At 40.4% G+C, this 15,620-nt stretch overlaps 1 protein-coding gene across 1 annotated transcript in view; it reads left to right on the top strand.

Moving 5' to 3' along the window:
- EIF4G3 (eukaryotic translation initiation factor 4 gamma, 3) overlaps window positions 1-15,620 on the top strand; it is a 297,458-nt gene that overhangs the window by 264,327 nt on the left and 17,511 nt on the right. The window contains exons 29-30 of the mRNA XM_011990137.1: window positions 4,523-4,695; window positions 14,412-14,537. Coding sequence (XP_011845527.1) covers window positions 4,523-4,695; window positions 14,412-14,537 — 299 coding nt within the window. The remainder of the gene's footprint in view (window positions 1-4,522; window positions 4,696-14,411; window positions 14,538-15,620) is intronic.

A 15,620-nucleotide genomic window follows, 5' to 3' on the forward strand; every position in this document is an offset into this window, starting at 1 on the left:
ACAAACCTGACAAAAACAAGCAATGGGGAAAGGATTCCCATTTTAATAAATGGTGTTGGGATACCTGGCTGGTCATATGCGGAAAATTGAAATTGGACCCTTTCCTTATACCATATACAAAAATCAACTAGAGATGGATTAAAATGTAAAACTCAAAACTGTGAAGAAGAAAACTTACACAATACCATTCAGGACATAGGCACAGGCAAAGATTTCATGATGAAGATGCCAAAAGCAATTGCAATGAAAACAAAAATTTACAAATGGGATCTAATCAAATGACAGAGCTTCTGCACAGCAAAAGAAACTATCAATCAACAGAATAAACAGACAACTTACAGAATAGGAGAAACTGTTTGCAATGTATACATCAGACAAAGGTGGTTTTTTGTTGTCGTTTTTTTCTTTTGCTCTCTTTTTTTTTTTATGGAGACAGAGTTTTGCTCTTGTCACCCACGCTGGAGTGCCGTGGTGCAATCTCAGCTCACTGCAACCTCCACCTCCCGGGTTCAAGCAATTCTCCTACCTCAGCCTCCCGAGTAACTGGGATTACAGGCACCCACCACCACCCCCAGCTAATTTTTTTGTATTTTTAGTAGAGATGGGGTTTCGCCATGTTGACCAGGCTGGTCTCAAACTCCTAACCTCAGGTGATCCGCCTCCCAAAGTACTGGGATTACAGGCATAAGCCACTGCGCCTGGCCCCCAACAAAGGTCCTTTGTGCAGCATCTATGAGGAGCTTAAACAAATTTACAAGAAATAAAAAAAAAACACTAAAAAGTAGACAGAGGACATGAACAGACAGTATTCAGAGGAAGACATACATGTGGCCAACAATCACAAGAAAAAAAAGCTCAACATCACTGATTATTAGAGAAATGCAAATCAAAACCACAATGACATACCATCTGATACCAGCTAGAATGGCTCTTATTAAAAAATCAAAAAATAATAGATGTTGGCAAGGTTGTGGAGAAAAAGGAACACTTTTATACTGTTGGAGTGTAAATTAGTTCAATCATTGTGGAAGACAGTGTGGCTACTTCTGAGAGACCTAGAGACAGAAATAGCATTTGACCCAGCAATCCCATTACTGGGTATATACCCAAAGGAATATAAATTGTTGTCTTATAAAGACACATGCACACGTGTGTTCATTGTAGTGCTGTTCACAATAGCAAAAACATGCAATCAACCTAAATGCCCATCAACAATAGACTGGATAAAGAAAATGTGGTACATAGACGCCGTGAAATATTATACAGCCATATAAAGACCAAGATCATGTCCTTTGCAGGGACATGGATTTTGCTGGAGGCCATTATCCTTAGCAAACTAATGCAGGAACAGAAAAGCAAATACCTGATGTTCTCACTTGTAAGTGGAAACTAAATGATGAGAACACATGGACACGTAGAGGGGAACAATGCACACTGGGGCCTACTAGAGGACAGAAGGTGGAAGGAGAGAGAGAGAGGATCAGAAAAAATAACTAGTGGATACTAGGCTTAGTATCTGGGTGATGAAATAATCCCTACAGCAAACCCCAATGACACACATTTACCTATGTAGCAAACCTGTACATCCTGCACATGTACCCCTGAACTTTTTAAAGTTTAAAAAATGTGTATCATGATATAGCTAATTGACCCTTTATGCAAACACAGTGAATGAATTCCCATTAGAAGACATTTAATCACTTCCGTGTAGTGAGGATTGATATTTATTTATTTATTTATTTATTTATTTATTTATTTTATTTATTTTTTTGTTGGAGACAGAGTCTTGCCCTGTTGCCCAGGCTGGAGTGCTGTGGGGCGATTGCAGCTCACTGCAAGCTCCGCCTCCCAGTTCCAAGCAATTCTCCTGCCTCAGCCTCCCGAGTGGCTGGGATTACAGGCGCGTGCCACTATACACGGCTAATTTTTGTATTTTTGGTAGACACAGGGTTTCGCCTTCTTGACCAGCCTGGTCTCGAACTGCTGACCTCAAATGATCTGCCCACCTTGGCCTCCGAAAGTGCTGAGATTACAGGTGTGAGCCACCACGCCCAGCTTGAGGATTGAATATTTGCATTCATTTACAGGTCCTTTGGAAAAGGCGTAGCAATGATGTTGATTGGCTTAAAGTAAGGTTAAAAAACCCACAAGGGGCCAGGTATGGTGGCTCACCCCTGTAATCCCAGCACTTTCGGAGGCTAAGGCTAGCGGATTACTTGAGCCCAGGAATTTAAGACCAGCCTGGGCAAGATATCCATCTCCACAAAAAAAAATTTTTTAATTAGCTGGGCATGGTGGCACACCTGTGGTCCTAGCTACTGGGGAGGCTGAGGCAGGAGGATTGCCTGAGCCTGGGAACTTGAAGCAGTGGTGAGCTATAATCATGCCACTACACTCTAGCCTGGGTAACTAAGTGAGACCTTATATTGTTTAAAAAAAAAAAAAAGGCCAGGTGCGGTGGCTTACACCTGTAATCCCAGCACTTTGGGAGACCGAGGCGGGCAGATCAGGAGGTCAGGAAATCGAGACCATCCTGGCGAACACGGTGAAACCCCGTCTCTACTAAAAATACAAAAAAATTAGCGGGGCGTCGTGGCAGGCGCCTGTAGTCCCAGCTTCTAGGGACGCTAAGGCAGGAGAATGGTGTGAACCCGGGAGGCGGTGGAGCTTGCAGTGAGGGGAGATCGCGCCACTGCACTCCAGCCTGGGCGACAGAGCAAGACTCCGTCTCAAAAAAAAAAAAAAAAGTGAAAGACCCACAAGGATGAAGAGACCAGGGAATAGACAGAAGCGACATTCTGGAAGTTGGAATAAGAAGGATGAGTGGTAATTTATTTAACAAACTAAGACTGTGTGTGAGGTACAGATGTGGCCAGAAACAAAAGGGAATTATTTGGTTAAAAGCATATATAAGAAATCTTTTACAGCCGGGCGCAGTGGCTCACACCTATAATCCCAGCATTTTGGGAGGCTGAGGCAGGCGATTACCTGAGGTCAGGAGTTTGAAACCTGCCTGACCAACATGGGGAAACATCGTCTCTACTAAAAATACAAAATTAGCCAGGCTTGGTGGTGCATGCCTGTAATCCCAGCTACTTGGGAGACTGAGGCAGGAGAATCTCTTGAACCTGGGAGGCAGAGGTTTCAGTGAGCCAAGATTGCATAATTGTACTCCAGCCTGGGCAACAAGAGTGAAACTCCATCTCAAAAGAAAAAAGAAACCATTTTACATGATAATTGTCTTGAATGTTTCAAAAATGGCAATGTCACGAAAAGACAAAAAGGAGAAAGGACCGTTCTGGATTAAAGGAATATGAACAACATCATAACATGTAAAGTCGGATTCTCAACTGGACTCAGCAACAACAAAAAGCTGTGTTAGACCTTTAGAGACAGTTGTGGAAATTTGAATATGTATTATATATCAAATATTTTTATTGACATCATTAATAGTAAATTTGGACATTCAGAAAGAAAGAAAACAATTGATGAATCTAAATCAAAGTGAAGATATGTAGTTGTATATTGTATGACTTTAATTTTTCTGTAGGCTTGAAATTTTGTTAGATAAAAAGTTAATGTGAGGGAGGTATTAAATAAAGGAGCAAGGAGGAAAAAGCATCAGTGGTGAGACACCTAGATGAGCTTCCTCCCTTCTGCACCAGGTCACCACCCTTCCTACCTACATCGTCCCCCTTGGAAGAGCTACTTTGCTTCAAAGGTTGAACCAACAGATTTTGAATTCAGGGCACCAGACTAATTTCCAGTAGCTGAGAGCAGAGAGGTACACTGCTTTATTGGCGTATCAGCAACTCTGGCTGACCGGCTTTCACCCTTCAGACCACAGATATTGACTTGGCTGGATTACTCTATAGTAAACACCAGTTAACAAGCACAAATTAAGAAGCATACCACGAAAACTTACTAAAAGAATTTTAATGCTTAACCTAACTATATCACTTCAATTTAATTTTCATATGAAGACTTTTTTCATTGAAGATTGAGCAAATATTAACCTACATAGACACAGTAACCTCTGTTGACACATTAAGGCTTTTGAATCACGACATTAAATATCTATTTCATAATATACTATTTTCAAGTTTTTAAATAAATGATCATAAAATAAGTAAATATTATGTAGAAAAATACATTTGACTCTGGCCCTTTGAGTGATGTTTAATAAAATTGTTAAACTAAACATGTTAACTTTGTAAAGATGCATCATTTTTTTAAAAATTTTTATTTATAAAAACGGTTCTCTGGTAAAAACTGGAAAACCTACTAGACAAATTTGAAAAGAGCTATAATGCTCTTTTTTTGTATGACTTTTAATATTGCCTATATCAGCCTGCAATTTACTGAGCTATATAGTATGTTAAACAAATAGAAACTTAAATATGGAAACTGTCCTGTTCATGGAGCTTTCTCCTGATTCTAAGTAAAAGATTTTAAAGTTATCTTAACATTCTGGTAACACTATCCAGATTTTGGAGTAAGCCTTTCTTTGCTGTTGGAACAGGAAGCCGTGCAGTGTGTGGAAGAGCTGAATACCCAGGGCCTGCTACATGTTTTTGTGAGAGTGGGAGTGGAGTCCACCCTGGAAAGGAGCCAGATCACCAGGGATCACATGGGCCAACTACTCTATCAGCTGGTACAATCAGAAAAACTCAGCAAACAGGACTTTTTCAAAGGGTCGGTATCCTCTTCAAGAGTGGTATTCAGTTACTAGGCTCTTGGGTATCAGTTAATTTTTAAAGTACTTACCTCTTTAAGTATTTAGTTTTTTCCATAGATGAAAATTGTATCCACTGTAATGTGTTGATATGATGCAATTAATATATTGATATATGTTGGTTGATGTGATGACATTTTATAGATTGTGCTAGGCCATAAAGGTTATCTTTTGGTTTTCTGAATATTATTGTTAGATCTCTATCATGATGTAAGTAAGGTAGCAGAGACCCCTTAGGCTCAGGGAAACTCTGAGGCCTTTAGCAGCCCATTTACATGTGATCCCCAAATGTTCTTTGAGGAAAAAACCTTTTCTTTGTGAGAACAATTCTGAAAAATTGTCTTAAATATAAAAACCTTATTCTTCCAATAAACCATGGTTATTGTGGCTAGGAAGCACTTGTCTGCCCACTCTAGCCTCATGGAGAAGGATATGTAACTCCATGTTCTTAATGATTTAGTCTGTTTCAGTTTGGTTTCATTATGATTCTTGTCAGTGGACGGTTTGATGAGGTCTGCCCGTCATTGGTGGTGAATCCTCATTTGATCAGGTTCTGGTATATTTGTGATATACCATCATCACAAGTGCATAGATCAGGTTCCTTTTGGTTCAACCACAAAATTTTACCCAGGCATAGGTTGTATAACCAATGTTTAAAGTGAAAATTGCATTGGTAAAAAATTTTGTTCTAGGAGCCATGTTGTATCAGATATAAACACAGAGTCACACCCAGCACTGACAGATGCCCACTCTCTAAGGGAATAGCAACTAGGATCTCCTAAGGTCTGGACATTGGATATGCATCTGCCATCTCGTCCTCACTTGGACATATGCTTATTGAGTCAAATGGCAGTAAGAATTCTGCACTACTTGTAATTTTCCTTTCTTTTTTTTTTTTTTTTTTTTTTTTTTTTTTTTTGCCAAGCTTATATTCTCATAAATTAAATGCACATATGATTAAATGACACTGTATATTTTTCTGTATTCATTTCACATATGGCCATCCTTTTAGAATAAGGTAACCATTAAATGTCATTATTGTCCGGGTGCAGTGGCTCACACCTGTAATCCCAGCACTTCGGGAGGCTGCAGCGGGTGGATCACTTGAGATCAGGAGTCTGAAACCAGCCATGGCCAACATGGCCAACATCTACTAAAAATACAAAAATTAGCCCAATGTAGTGGCGTGAACCTGCAATCCCAGCTGCTTGTGAGGCTGAGGCATAAGAATCGCTTGAACCCGGGAGGCGGAGGTTGCGGTGAGCGAAGATTGCACCACTGCACTCTGCCTGTCTTAGTCTCAAAAAAACAAAAAAGTCATTGTTGAATTTATTCATTTGATTTTGCAGACAATGATGACATTGTCTTCTAGGTCCTCGAAAATTTATACTTGCCCCTAGGATCATTAAAAAGTTTTCTTGCCAGGCGTGGTGACTCACACCTGTAATCCCAGTATTTTGGGAGGCTGAGGCGGGTGGATCACCAGGTCAGGAGTTCAAGACCAGCCTGACCAACATGGTGAAACCCCATCTCTACTAAAACTATGAAAATTAGGCTGGGCACCGTGGCTCACACCTGTAATCCTAGCACTTTGGTAGGCCGAGGCAGGTGGGTCACGACGTCAGGAGTTCAAGACCAGCCTGACCAACATGGTGAAACCCCGTCTCTACTAAAACCATGAAAATTAGGCTGGGCACCGTGGCTCACACCTGTAATCCTAGCACTTTGGTAGGCCAAGGCGGGTGGATCACGAGGTCAGGAGATGGAAATCATCCTGGCTAACATGGTGAAACCCTGTCTCTACTAAAAATACAAAAAATTAGCCAGGCATGGTGGCACGAATCCCAGCTACCCAGAGACTGAAGCAAGAGAATCGCTTGAACTAGGGAGGCAGAGGTTGCAGTGAGCTGAAATTGTGCCACTGCACTCCATGCTGGGCGACAGAGTGAGACTCCCTCTCAAAAAAAAAAAAAGTTTTCTTTCAGGCTGGGCATGGTGACTCACACCTGTAATCCTAGCACTTTGGAAGGCTGAGGCAGAAAGATCGCTTGAGCCCAGGAGTTTGAGACCAGCCTGTGCAACATGGTGAAACTCCATTTATACTAAAAATACAAAAATTAGCTGGGCATGGTGGTGTGCACCTATAGTCCCAGCTACTTGGGAGGCTGAGGCAGAAGGATTGCACCTGGGAGGTCCAGGCTGCAGTGAGCCATGATCACACCACTGCACGCCAGCCTAGGTAACAGAATGAGACCTTGTATGGAAAAAAAAAAAAGTTTTCTTTCAGCAATAAGCTAGATTGCTCTGAATTCAGTGAATGACTAGATTAAGTCCATTTGAACCAGTTAGTAAGAAATTTTGGGCCGGGCGCGGTGGCTCAAGCCTGTAATCCCAGCACTTTGGGAGGCCGAGACGGGCGGATCATGAGGTAAGGAGATCGAGACCATCCTGGCTAATACGGTGAAACCCCGTCTCTACTAAAAAATACAAAAAACTAGCCGGGTGAAGTGGCGGGTGCCTGTAGTCCCAGCTACTCGGGAGGCTGAGGCAGGAGAATAGCGTGAACCCGAGAGGAGGAGCTTGCAGTGATCCGGCCACTGCACTCCAGCCTGGGTGACAGAGCAAGACTCTGTCTCAAAAAAAAAAAAAAAAGAAATTTTGGCAAAAGTTGCTGTGGTTTTTGGTTTTTAAGGCCAGGATGGTTTCCCGGTTTTAAAAGAGAAGCTTCCAATTCAGTCCAGTAACTAGCCAGTGCAAATGGTAAGAGCAAATGAAGGTATGTACACCCTCAAAATCAGATTGAATATGGTCCCCCCAGCAGACTTGAAACTATAATTTCCTAGAAATAATACTGTTGGAGTAACAAGGATATCCATTTATAAATAGTTACTTATTACCCAGGTATTATGATACATTCCTCAGAAAATTCTGGAAATGATAATGGTAAATTATTGTTTACTATTTTCTGTCTCTTCAAACTATATTCAGAAGTTGATTCATATCTATAAAGATCCCCGGAAGCATAGTCTACCATTATTGGCTATAATTGAACTTGTGAGATACTAACTTAGTCTCTAGGATATCTCAGACATTTGCATTTCTCCCTTTGTGGGATTCCCTGAAGAAAGAATATCATAACCAGACATGGTGGCTACACTTTTGTTGTTGGTAGTAGAATTGCTGTTGCTGGCAATAACTACCACACTACTACCTTTTATTTAGACATAAAATGAGGTTAACGCTTCTGTGTCTCAGCAATTACTTCATGTTTCACCATACCTGCTTCCTTCTGCAACTAGAGGCAGTGCAGTGTCTCCAGGCCTAACTTTTGATGCTTAGACCTAACCAGTCTTGGACCTTAGACCAAGACATGTAAAAGTTGTACTATTTTATTCTGAATGGAGAGGCCTGACAATTTAGTGCCCACCTTTTTCTAAGAGGGAAATGGTAGGGATTGCTTCATGTCAGTGTCCGCCAGGAGCCGTCTTGCAAGTAGATGAGAATTTCACAATCCTTTCTAAAACCTGAGTTATAAATGGTTCATACCGTCTAGGGGGACCATTTATTGGAGCCATGAAGATACCCTGTCTTTTGCTTCTATTTCTTTTTTTTTTTTTTTTGAGACGGAGTCTCGCTCTGCCGCCCAGGCTGGAGTGCAATGGCCGGATCTCAGCTCACTGCAAGCTCCGCCTCCCGGGTTCACGCCATTCTCCTGCCTCAGCCTCCCGAGTAGTTGGGACTACAGGTGCCCACCACCGCGCCCGGCTAGTTTTTTATATTTTTTAGTAGAGACGGGGTTTCACCGTGTTAGCCAGGATGGTCTCGATCTCCTGACCTCGTGATCCGCCCGTCTCGGCCTCCCAAAGTGCTGGGATTACAGGCTTGAGCCACCGCGCCTGGCCTGCTTCTATTTCTTAACCTACAAAGATAGTGTTGTCCTTCCATAGTATTGTGGAAAAGCCTCTGAGATCAGCTGCTTTGGGTGCTACTACTGCTTAGATGTCAACTTCTGAACAGTTGGGGAAGCAGTTTCTGCCTAGCTTGCCAAGCCAGTGATAACCCTGGGAAGGTTAGAAAGCAGAAAGGCAGCCAGGCACGGTGGCTCACGCCTGTAATCCCAGCACTTTGGGAGTCCGAAGCAGGCGGATCACGAGGTCAGGAGATTGAGACCATCCTGGCCTACATGGTGAAACCCCATCTCTACTGAAAATACAAAAATAAGCTAGGCATGGTGGTGCATGCCTGTAATCCCAGCTACTCGGGAGGCTGAGGCAGGAGAATTGTGTGAACCAGGGAGTCGGAGGTTGCAGTGAGCCGAGATTGCACCAGTGTACTCCATCCTGGCAACAGAGTGAGACTCCATCTCAAAAAAAAAAAAAAAAAAAAAGGCAGAAAGCCTCCAGGTATACTGATCCCTGGTGAGCTAGTTACTAATCTGCCATTTCTCCCTATGGTTCTCTTTAGAGTATGCACTGCTGCAAAGTAGTAAAATAGACAAAAATTTCAAATAGGCTTTATGAATATAGCTTTTAGGGCCTTTGGAATTTTCCTTACAAGATGTTATGTCAACTGTGAGCATAATAGTTGCTGTGTGTAAAACATACCTCCACAAAGATAACATCAAGCCATTCTCCTGAGATTTTCAGGACTTGAATCTAAATACTTTATGACACAAGTTAGGTCGGTAGGTAGATAGGTAGAAGCATTATTGTATAGGTACATGCACTTCAAACTGTGTGTTGATAGTCTTTTTATATCATGATTTCAGAAAACTTTTTAAAAACTGTCTAATAAATATAGTTGAGTGCAGTTTGCTGTTAGTCACAGAATTGGAATGACTTTGAAAGTGTAATAAACAAATGAAGACCAAGGTTGTAAAAATTAGAGTGGACAATAGACACAAAATATGTACCCTAGAGGAAGACTGATACATTAATATTTCATTTTGGGAGATGTTTGTTAGAGAGGAAATTCTTATCTCTTCCTTGACTGCTTTTCTGGAACTTTTATTACTGCTTGCAGCAATTCTACATTGGTAAAAGACCCTACATAGGCTGGACATGGTGACTCGCACCTGTAATCTTCAGCTACCAGGGAGGCTAAGGTGGGAGGATGGCTTGAGGCCAGGAGTTCAAGACGACCAGTCTGGGCAACATAGCAAGACCCCATCTCTAAAAAAACATTAACAAAAAAAGTAGCTGTGCATGGTGGCACATGCCAATAATTACAGCTACTTGGGAGGCTGAGGCAAGAAGATTGCTTGAGCCCAGGAGTTCAAGGCTGTAATGAACTATGAGAACATCACTGCACCCCAGCCTGGGCAACAGAGTGAGATCCTATCTTTAAAAACAAAAAAACACTTTGGGAGGCCATAGTGGGCAAGTTGCTTGAGCCTAGGAGTTTCAGACTAGCCTGGGCAACATGGTGAAACCCCATCCCTACCAAAAAATACCAAAACTATCTGGGCATGCTGGTGGGTGTCTATAGCTGCAGCTACTCAAGAAGCTGAGGTGGGAGGATTGCCATACTGACCTTGTAAAATGACTTGGAAAGTATTTTCTCCACTTCGATTTCTTGGAAGAGTTTGAGAAGAATTTGTTCCTCTTCAAGTGTTTGGTAGAATTCAGCAGTGAAGCCATCTAGTCCTGGGCCTTTTTTTTTTTTCCTTTCTGAGATAGGGTCTTGCTCTGTCACCCGGGTTGGAGTGCAGTGGCTTCATCGTGGCTCACTGCAACCTCAACCTCCTGGGCTCAAGTGATCCTCCCACCTCAGCCTCTCAAGTAGCTGGAACAGTAGGTGCATGCCACTATGCTCAGCTCATTTTTTATTTTTTTTAGAGATGATGTCTCACTATGTTGCCCAGGCTGGTCTTGCACTCCTAGACTCAAATGATCCTTCCACCTTGGCCTCTCAAAGTGCTGGGATTATAGGTTGAAGGCAGTGCACCTGGCCATAATTCAGTCTTGATTTGTTGTATGTATCTATGAGTTTATCTGTTTTTTTCTAGATTATCCATGTTATTGTTCATAGTAGTTTCTAAACGATCCTTTGTATTTCTGTGGTATCAGTTGTAATATCTCCTCTTTCATTCCTTATTTTGAGTCTTCTCTCTTTTCTCCTAGTCTAGATAAGGGTTTCTTGATTTTCTTCATTATTCCAAAAAAAAAAAAAAAAAAAAACTCCGAGTATCATTGATTTTTTTTTCTTTCATTTTTTAAGTGTCTATTTCATTCATTTCTGTTTGCATGTTTGTTATTTCCTTCCCTGTGCTAACTTTGGGCTTAGTTTGTTCTTCTATTTCCTTGATGTGTAATAGTATATTGTTTGAGATCTTTTTTCTTTTTTGATATGCATACTCATTTTTCCCTCTTAAGAGTACTTTTGCTGCATTCTATAAGTTTTGGTATGTTGTGTTTCCATTTTCATTTGTCTCAAGGTATTTTTAAAAATTCCTTTGTAATTTTTTCTGTGACCTATTGGTTGTTTAGGAGAATGTTGTTTGACATTCACATGTTTGGATATTTTCCAAGATTTCCCCTGTTACTGATTTCAAGTTTTATTGCATTGTGATCCAAAAAGATACTTGATATGATTTCAGTCCTCTTAAATTTGTTAAATCTTGTTTTGTGGTCTAACATATGATCTATTGGGGAGAATGTTTTATTTGCACTTTAGAAGAATATGTATTCTGCTGCTGTTTAATGGAATGTTCTGTATATTTTTATTTGGTTTAAAGTATAATTCAAGGCCAATGTTTCCTTACTGATTTTCTGTCTAGATGAGTTGTTCATTGTTTAAAGAAGGGTGTTGAGGTCCCCTACTCTTGCTGTACTGTAGTCTATCTTTCCCTTCAGATAATTAATTGCCTTATGTTTTTAGGTACTCCAATGTGAGGTGCATATGTATTTATAATTGTGATATCCTCTTAGTAAATTGATTCCTTTATCATTACATAATGACCTTTGTCTCTTACAGTTTTTGACTTAATGTCCTTTTTGTCTTGTGTAAGTATAGCTACCCTTGCCCTCTTTTGGTTTCTGTTTTCATGAAATATCTTTTTTCTTCTCTTCCTTTTCAGTCTGTTAATGTCCTTACTAGTAAAATGAGTCTCTTACAGACAGCATATGGTTGGATCTCATTTTTCATTTATTTATTTTTTAAGTTTTGAGAGAGAGTCACACTCTGTCACCGACGCTGGGGTGTAGTGGCGCAATCAAGGCTCACTGCAACCTCTTCTTTCTGGGCTCAAGCAATCCTCCTGGGTAGCTGAGACCACAGCCATGTATCATGATGCCTGGCTAATTTTTTTTATTTTTTTATAGAGACAGAGTCTCCCTACATTGCCCAGGATGGTCTCCAACAACTAGGCTCAAGTGATCCTCCTGCCTTGGCCCCTTCAAGTGTTGGGATTACAGGCATGAGCCATTGCACCTGGCCAGATCTTATTTTTTAATCTATTTAGCCACTCCGTCTTTTGATTGGAAAATTTAATCCATTTACATTTGATATAATTATTTATAGATAAGGACTTGCCACTGCCATTTTGTAATTTGTTTTCTGGTTATTTTGACAATACCACTTTCAATTGTGGTAGCATTATTTTGCTTTTTTAAAAGATTTCTTATCAGAACTTTACTGCATTAAAATTTTAAAATATTTTTCTTTTAATCGTGTATCCCTTTCTACAATTAAAATTTTAGACAAAAACCCAGTATATAAAATGAAGTGGAGCTTTTGTAATTGAAATGGGTGGAGGGATATCTGCAGTCTCATCTATGTAGACCCTACCAAAGTTCAGTCCAATGGCTGTGGTTTTTTCCCTGCAGCCAAAGAACAGCCTGACAGTCCAATGACTGTGATGGTCACTACATGCCAAGAGGCAAGGGTATGATGTAGCTCTGTTTCATTTTTTCAGCTTTTAGAAAATACGTGTGGTGCAAAGCATTATTATAGGCTATGTAGTAGTGCAAAGACATAAGGACAGTTATTACCTAGGTGCTTCCGCACACTTAGGATTTTTCTTTCAGAATCATGAAACAGGATTTAGGAACTGTAAACCTGAAAAAACAATAAGCTCCTTACAGGCTTGTTCTCTGGAAATCCTATGTTCAGCTAAAAAAGGTTTTTGTTAGCAGTATAGATTTGACCACTGATTGTATTCTGCAGACTGTCCCATGATGAACTGACTGATCAAGGAGTAAAAAACCAAGGCAAGAATATGGGTATATTTTATTTGTAATGAGGTAAAATATATGAGATAAAAATAGCAGCAGATATACTGCTGAAAGACCAGCATGGCTACAGTTGTCTCTTGGGCCCATTGAACAGCTTCATTTATGCTGCTAGCCCATGGAGCAGGAGTTGGCAGGGTCAGGTGGTTAACCTAGAAATCCTGGAGTCCAGCTAGATTATATTCCATCAGGGGTACATTAACTGAACCCAAAGTATGCACATAATGAGAGAACCTGCAATTATTTGACATCTATTTGCCGTAGCACAGATACTGTCCTCGGCGTCAAATAATTGCAAGCTGTGAGGTCAGAAAGTTGGAATTAAGGATTCATGAAGCCCTGAGTTAGGTAATATGGCTGAGCTGCAAACTGTTTTGAAATGGCAGCTTCAGAATGGTGACCCTGCCCACGGTAGTAGCTGTTTTTAAGTGAAAAGTTTTACTGACATGTAGGCCTCTGAAAAAAGGGTGGCGTACTTTGGCTAGAACCTGGAACTGCAGTGGAAAAGCACACATTTTACAATTGTAGAGATCTGAAAGGGCATGCATACAATTACCACCTGCTCTTAGCCCTTCAATTCATTCCTCCCTTTCCTTATGACTTGCAGTTATGTGTATGTCTCCTGTAGTTAAATTCATTTGCTTTTGTACTTTTTAATATATTGTATATGGAAATAATTAACAACGTCTTGAGTTGTTTGTTTCTACTTCCAAGTGAATAGCTGTGATTTTTAGCCTACATAAGACTGCTGGTATTTTATATTTGATTTTCCTAAGTTTTACATTTAATTCCCATTTGCTTGACATTGAGAAATAGTTATAATTCATAGGACAAAAGTCTGAAACCATTAGCTTTTCTGTAGAGATAGAACAGTTTGTAACATGTAATAATGATGGTAGTGTTAGTAATGTTGTCAGACTCTTTTATATCCATCCAGTTTTTTTACCCATTGTAAGGTTCCTCAAGAACACAGATTTTTGCCTTTTCTTTGTGTCAGATCTTTGTTACAGTAAGTGTTTAGTCAGTGCTTTTGATTGACTCAGAGGACGTGATATTCAACTGTGGTGAATTCTTTATAGTACGGGATTAAATGGATAGTTTTTCCCCTAGAACTTCACAGGACTGTCCTCCTTTTCATCATTTAAGGCTTTCAAATGTCACCTTTATATGGAGGTGTTTTCTGACCTCCTTCTGGTACCATAGTTCATGTTCTTCAGAGTATTAGCTCTGTCTGCAAGTATGCTTTTGTCTGTTCTAGTCTTTTTCCCCACGCTGACATAATCTCTTTGAGAATAGTAATGTGTTTACCAGTTACTTTGTGGCTAGACTGTACCTAACATAGCAGGTGATTAATATGTATTTGTTGATTGATTTTTTTATCTTTTTATTTAATCTTAACTTTTGAATTATATTTGCATGCTATTTTTACCCCCGTTCCTTTTCAGTTTTTCAGAAACTTTGGAATTGGCAGATGACATGGCCATTGATATTCCCCATATTTGGTTGTACCTTGCTGAACTGGTGACCCCCATGTTAAAAGAAGGCGGAATCTCCATGAGAGAACTTACCACGTAAGTTATACTTGTTTCTCTTGATATATGTCAGGTAGAACTGACACATAACTCACCTGCTAGCTCTCTAGCATAGTACTATCCCATGGTTGCTTTTGGAGACTCTTGAATGGAGCCTGTGACTCTTAAAGACTTCTGATTTCAGTGTAAAAATGTTACATTATGCTAGGTCTACACCTGAGATATGTTGGGGATATGATAGCCCTGTGGTCTGTTGAGGGTAGTTGTGATAATAGATTGGCTCCAGAATCGTGTAACTGGAAGATGACTGCTTCTAGAAGCTTAATGTTAATCTGGCTTTTGTGTCTATCATTGCACTAGTGCTGTAAGTAGTTATATTTTCCCACTGTAGCTTGTCAGACTGCGGTACCCCATAGTACATGCTCATGATTATAACAAAAGAAACAGATCTCAAGTATTCCTAAGTTTGGATATGAGTGGGGAATGGATGCTACATTATATAGACCAGTGGTTCCCAAACTCTGTTCTTTGAAACACTAGTGTTTCCGCAAAAGTTGTTTATATAGTCAGACTTTGCACACTGCTATGTCCCTTTTCTTTGAGATTAACAAAACATATTTAGCATATTAAAGTTTATGAGAGTCCTATAATAAAGCAATAAATAAAAAGTAGTTAGCTTTGTTTAATTCAGCATTGCATCACTTAAAGTATAGATATCCTATGGAACACAGTTTGAGAAATACTGATTTAGACTATTAAAAAATTGGCCCCTTCTCTGTTTCATCCATAATTTCATCTATAAAGAAAAGCTTCCTTTCTTAAAAATACTTTATATACGGCCAGGCACGGTGGCTCACGCCTGTAATCCCAGCACTTTGGGAGGCCAAGGCAGGCGGATCACAAGGTCAGGAGATCAAAACAATCCTGGCCAATGTGGTGAAACCCCATCTCTACTAAAATGCAAAAATTAGCTGGGTGTGGTGTTGCGTGCTTTTAATCCCAGCTACTCGGGAGGCTGAGGCAGGAGAATCGCTTGAACCAGGGAATTGGAGATTGCGGTGAGCCGAGATTGCGCCAGTCCACTCCAACCTGGCGACAGAGCAAGACTCTGCCTCAAAAAAA

This window comes from Mandrillus leucophaeus, unplaced genomic scaffold, assembly GCF_000951045.1.
Source record: "Mandrillus leucophaeus isolate KB7577 unplaced genomic scaffold, Mleu.le_1.0 Scaffold370, whole genome shotgun sequence".
NCBI lineage: Eukaryota > Metazoa > Chordata > Mammalia > Primates > Cercopithecidae > Mandrillus > Mandrillus leucophaeus.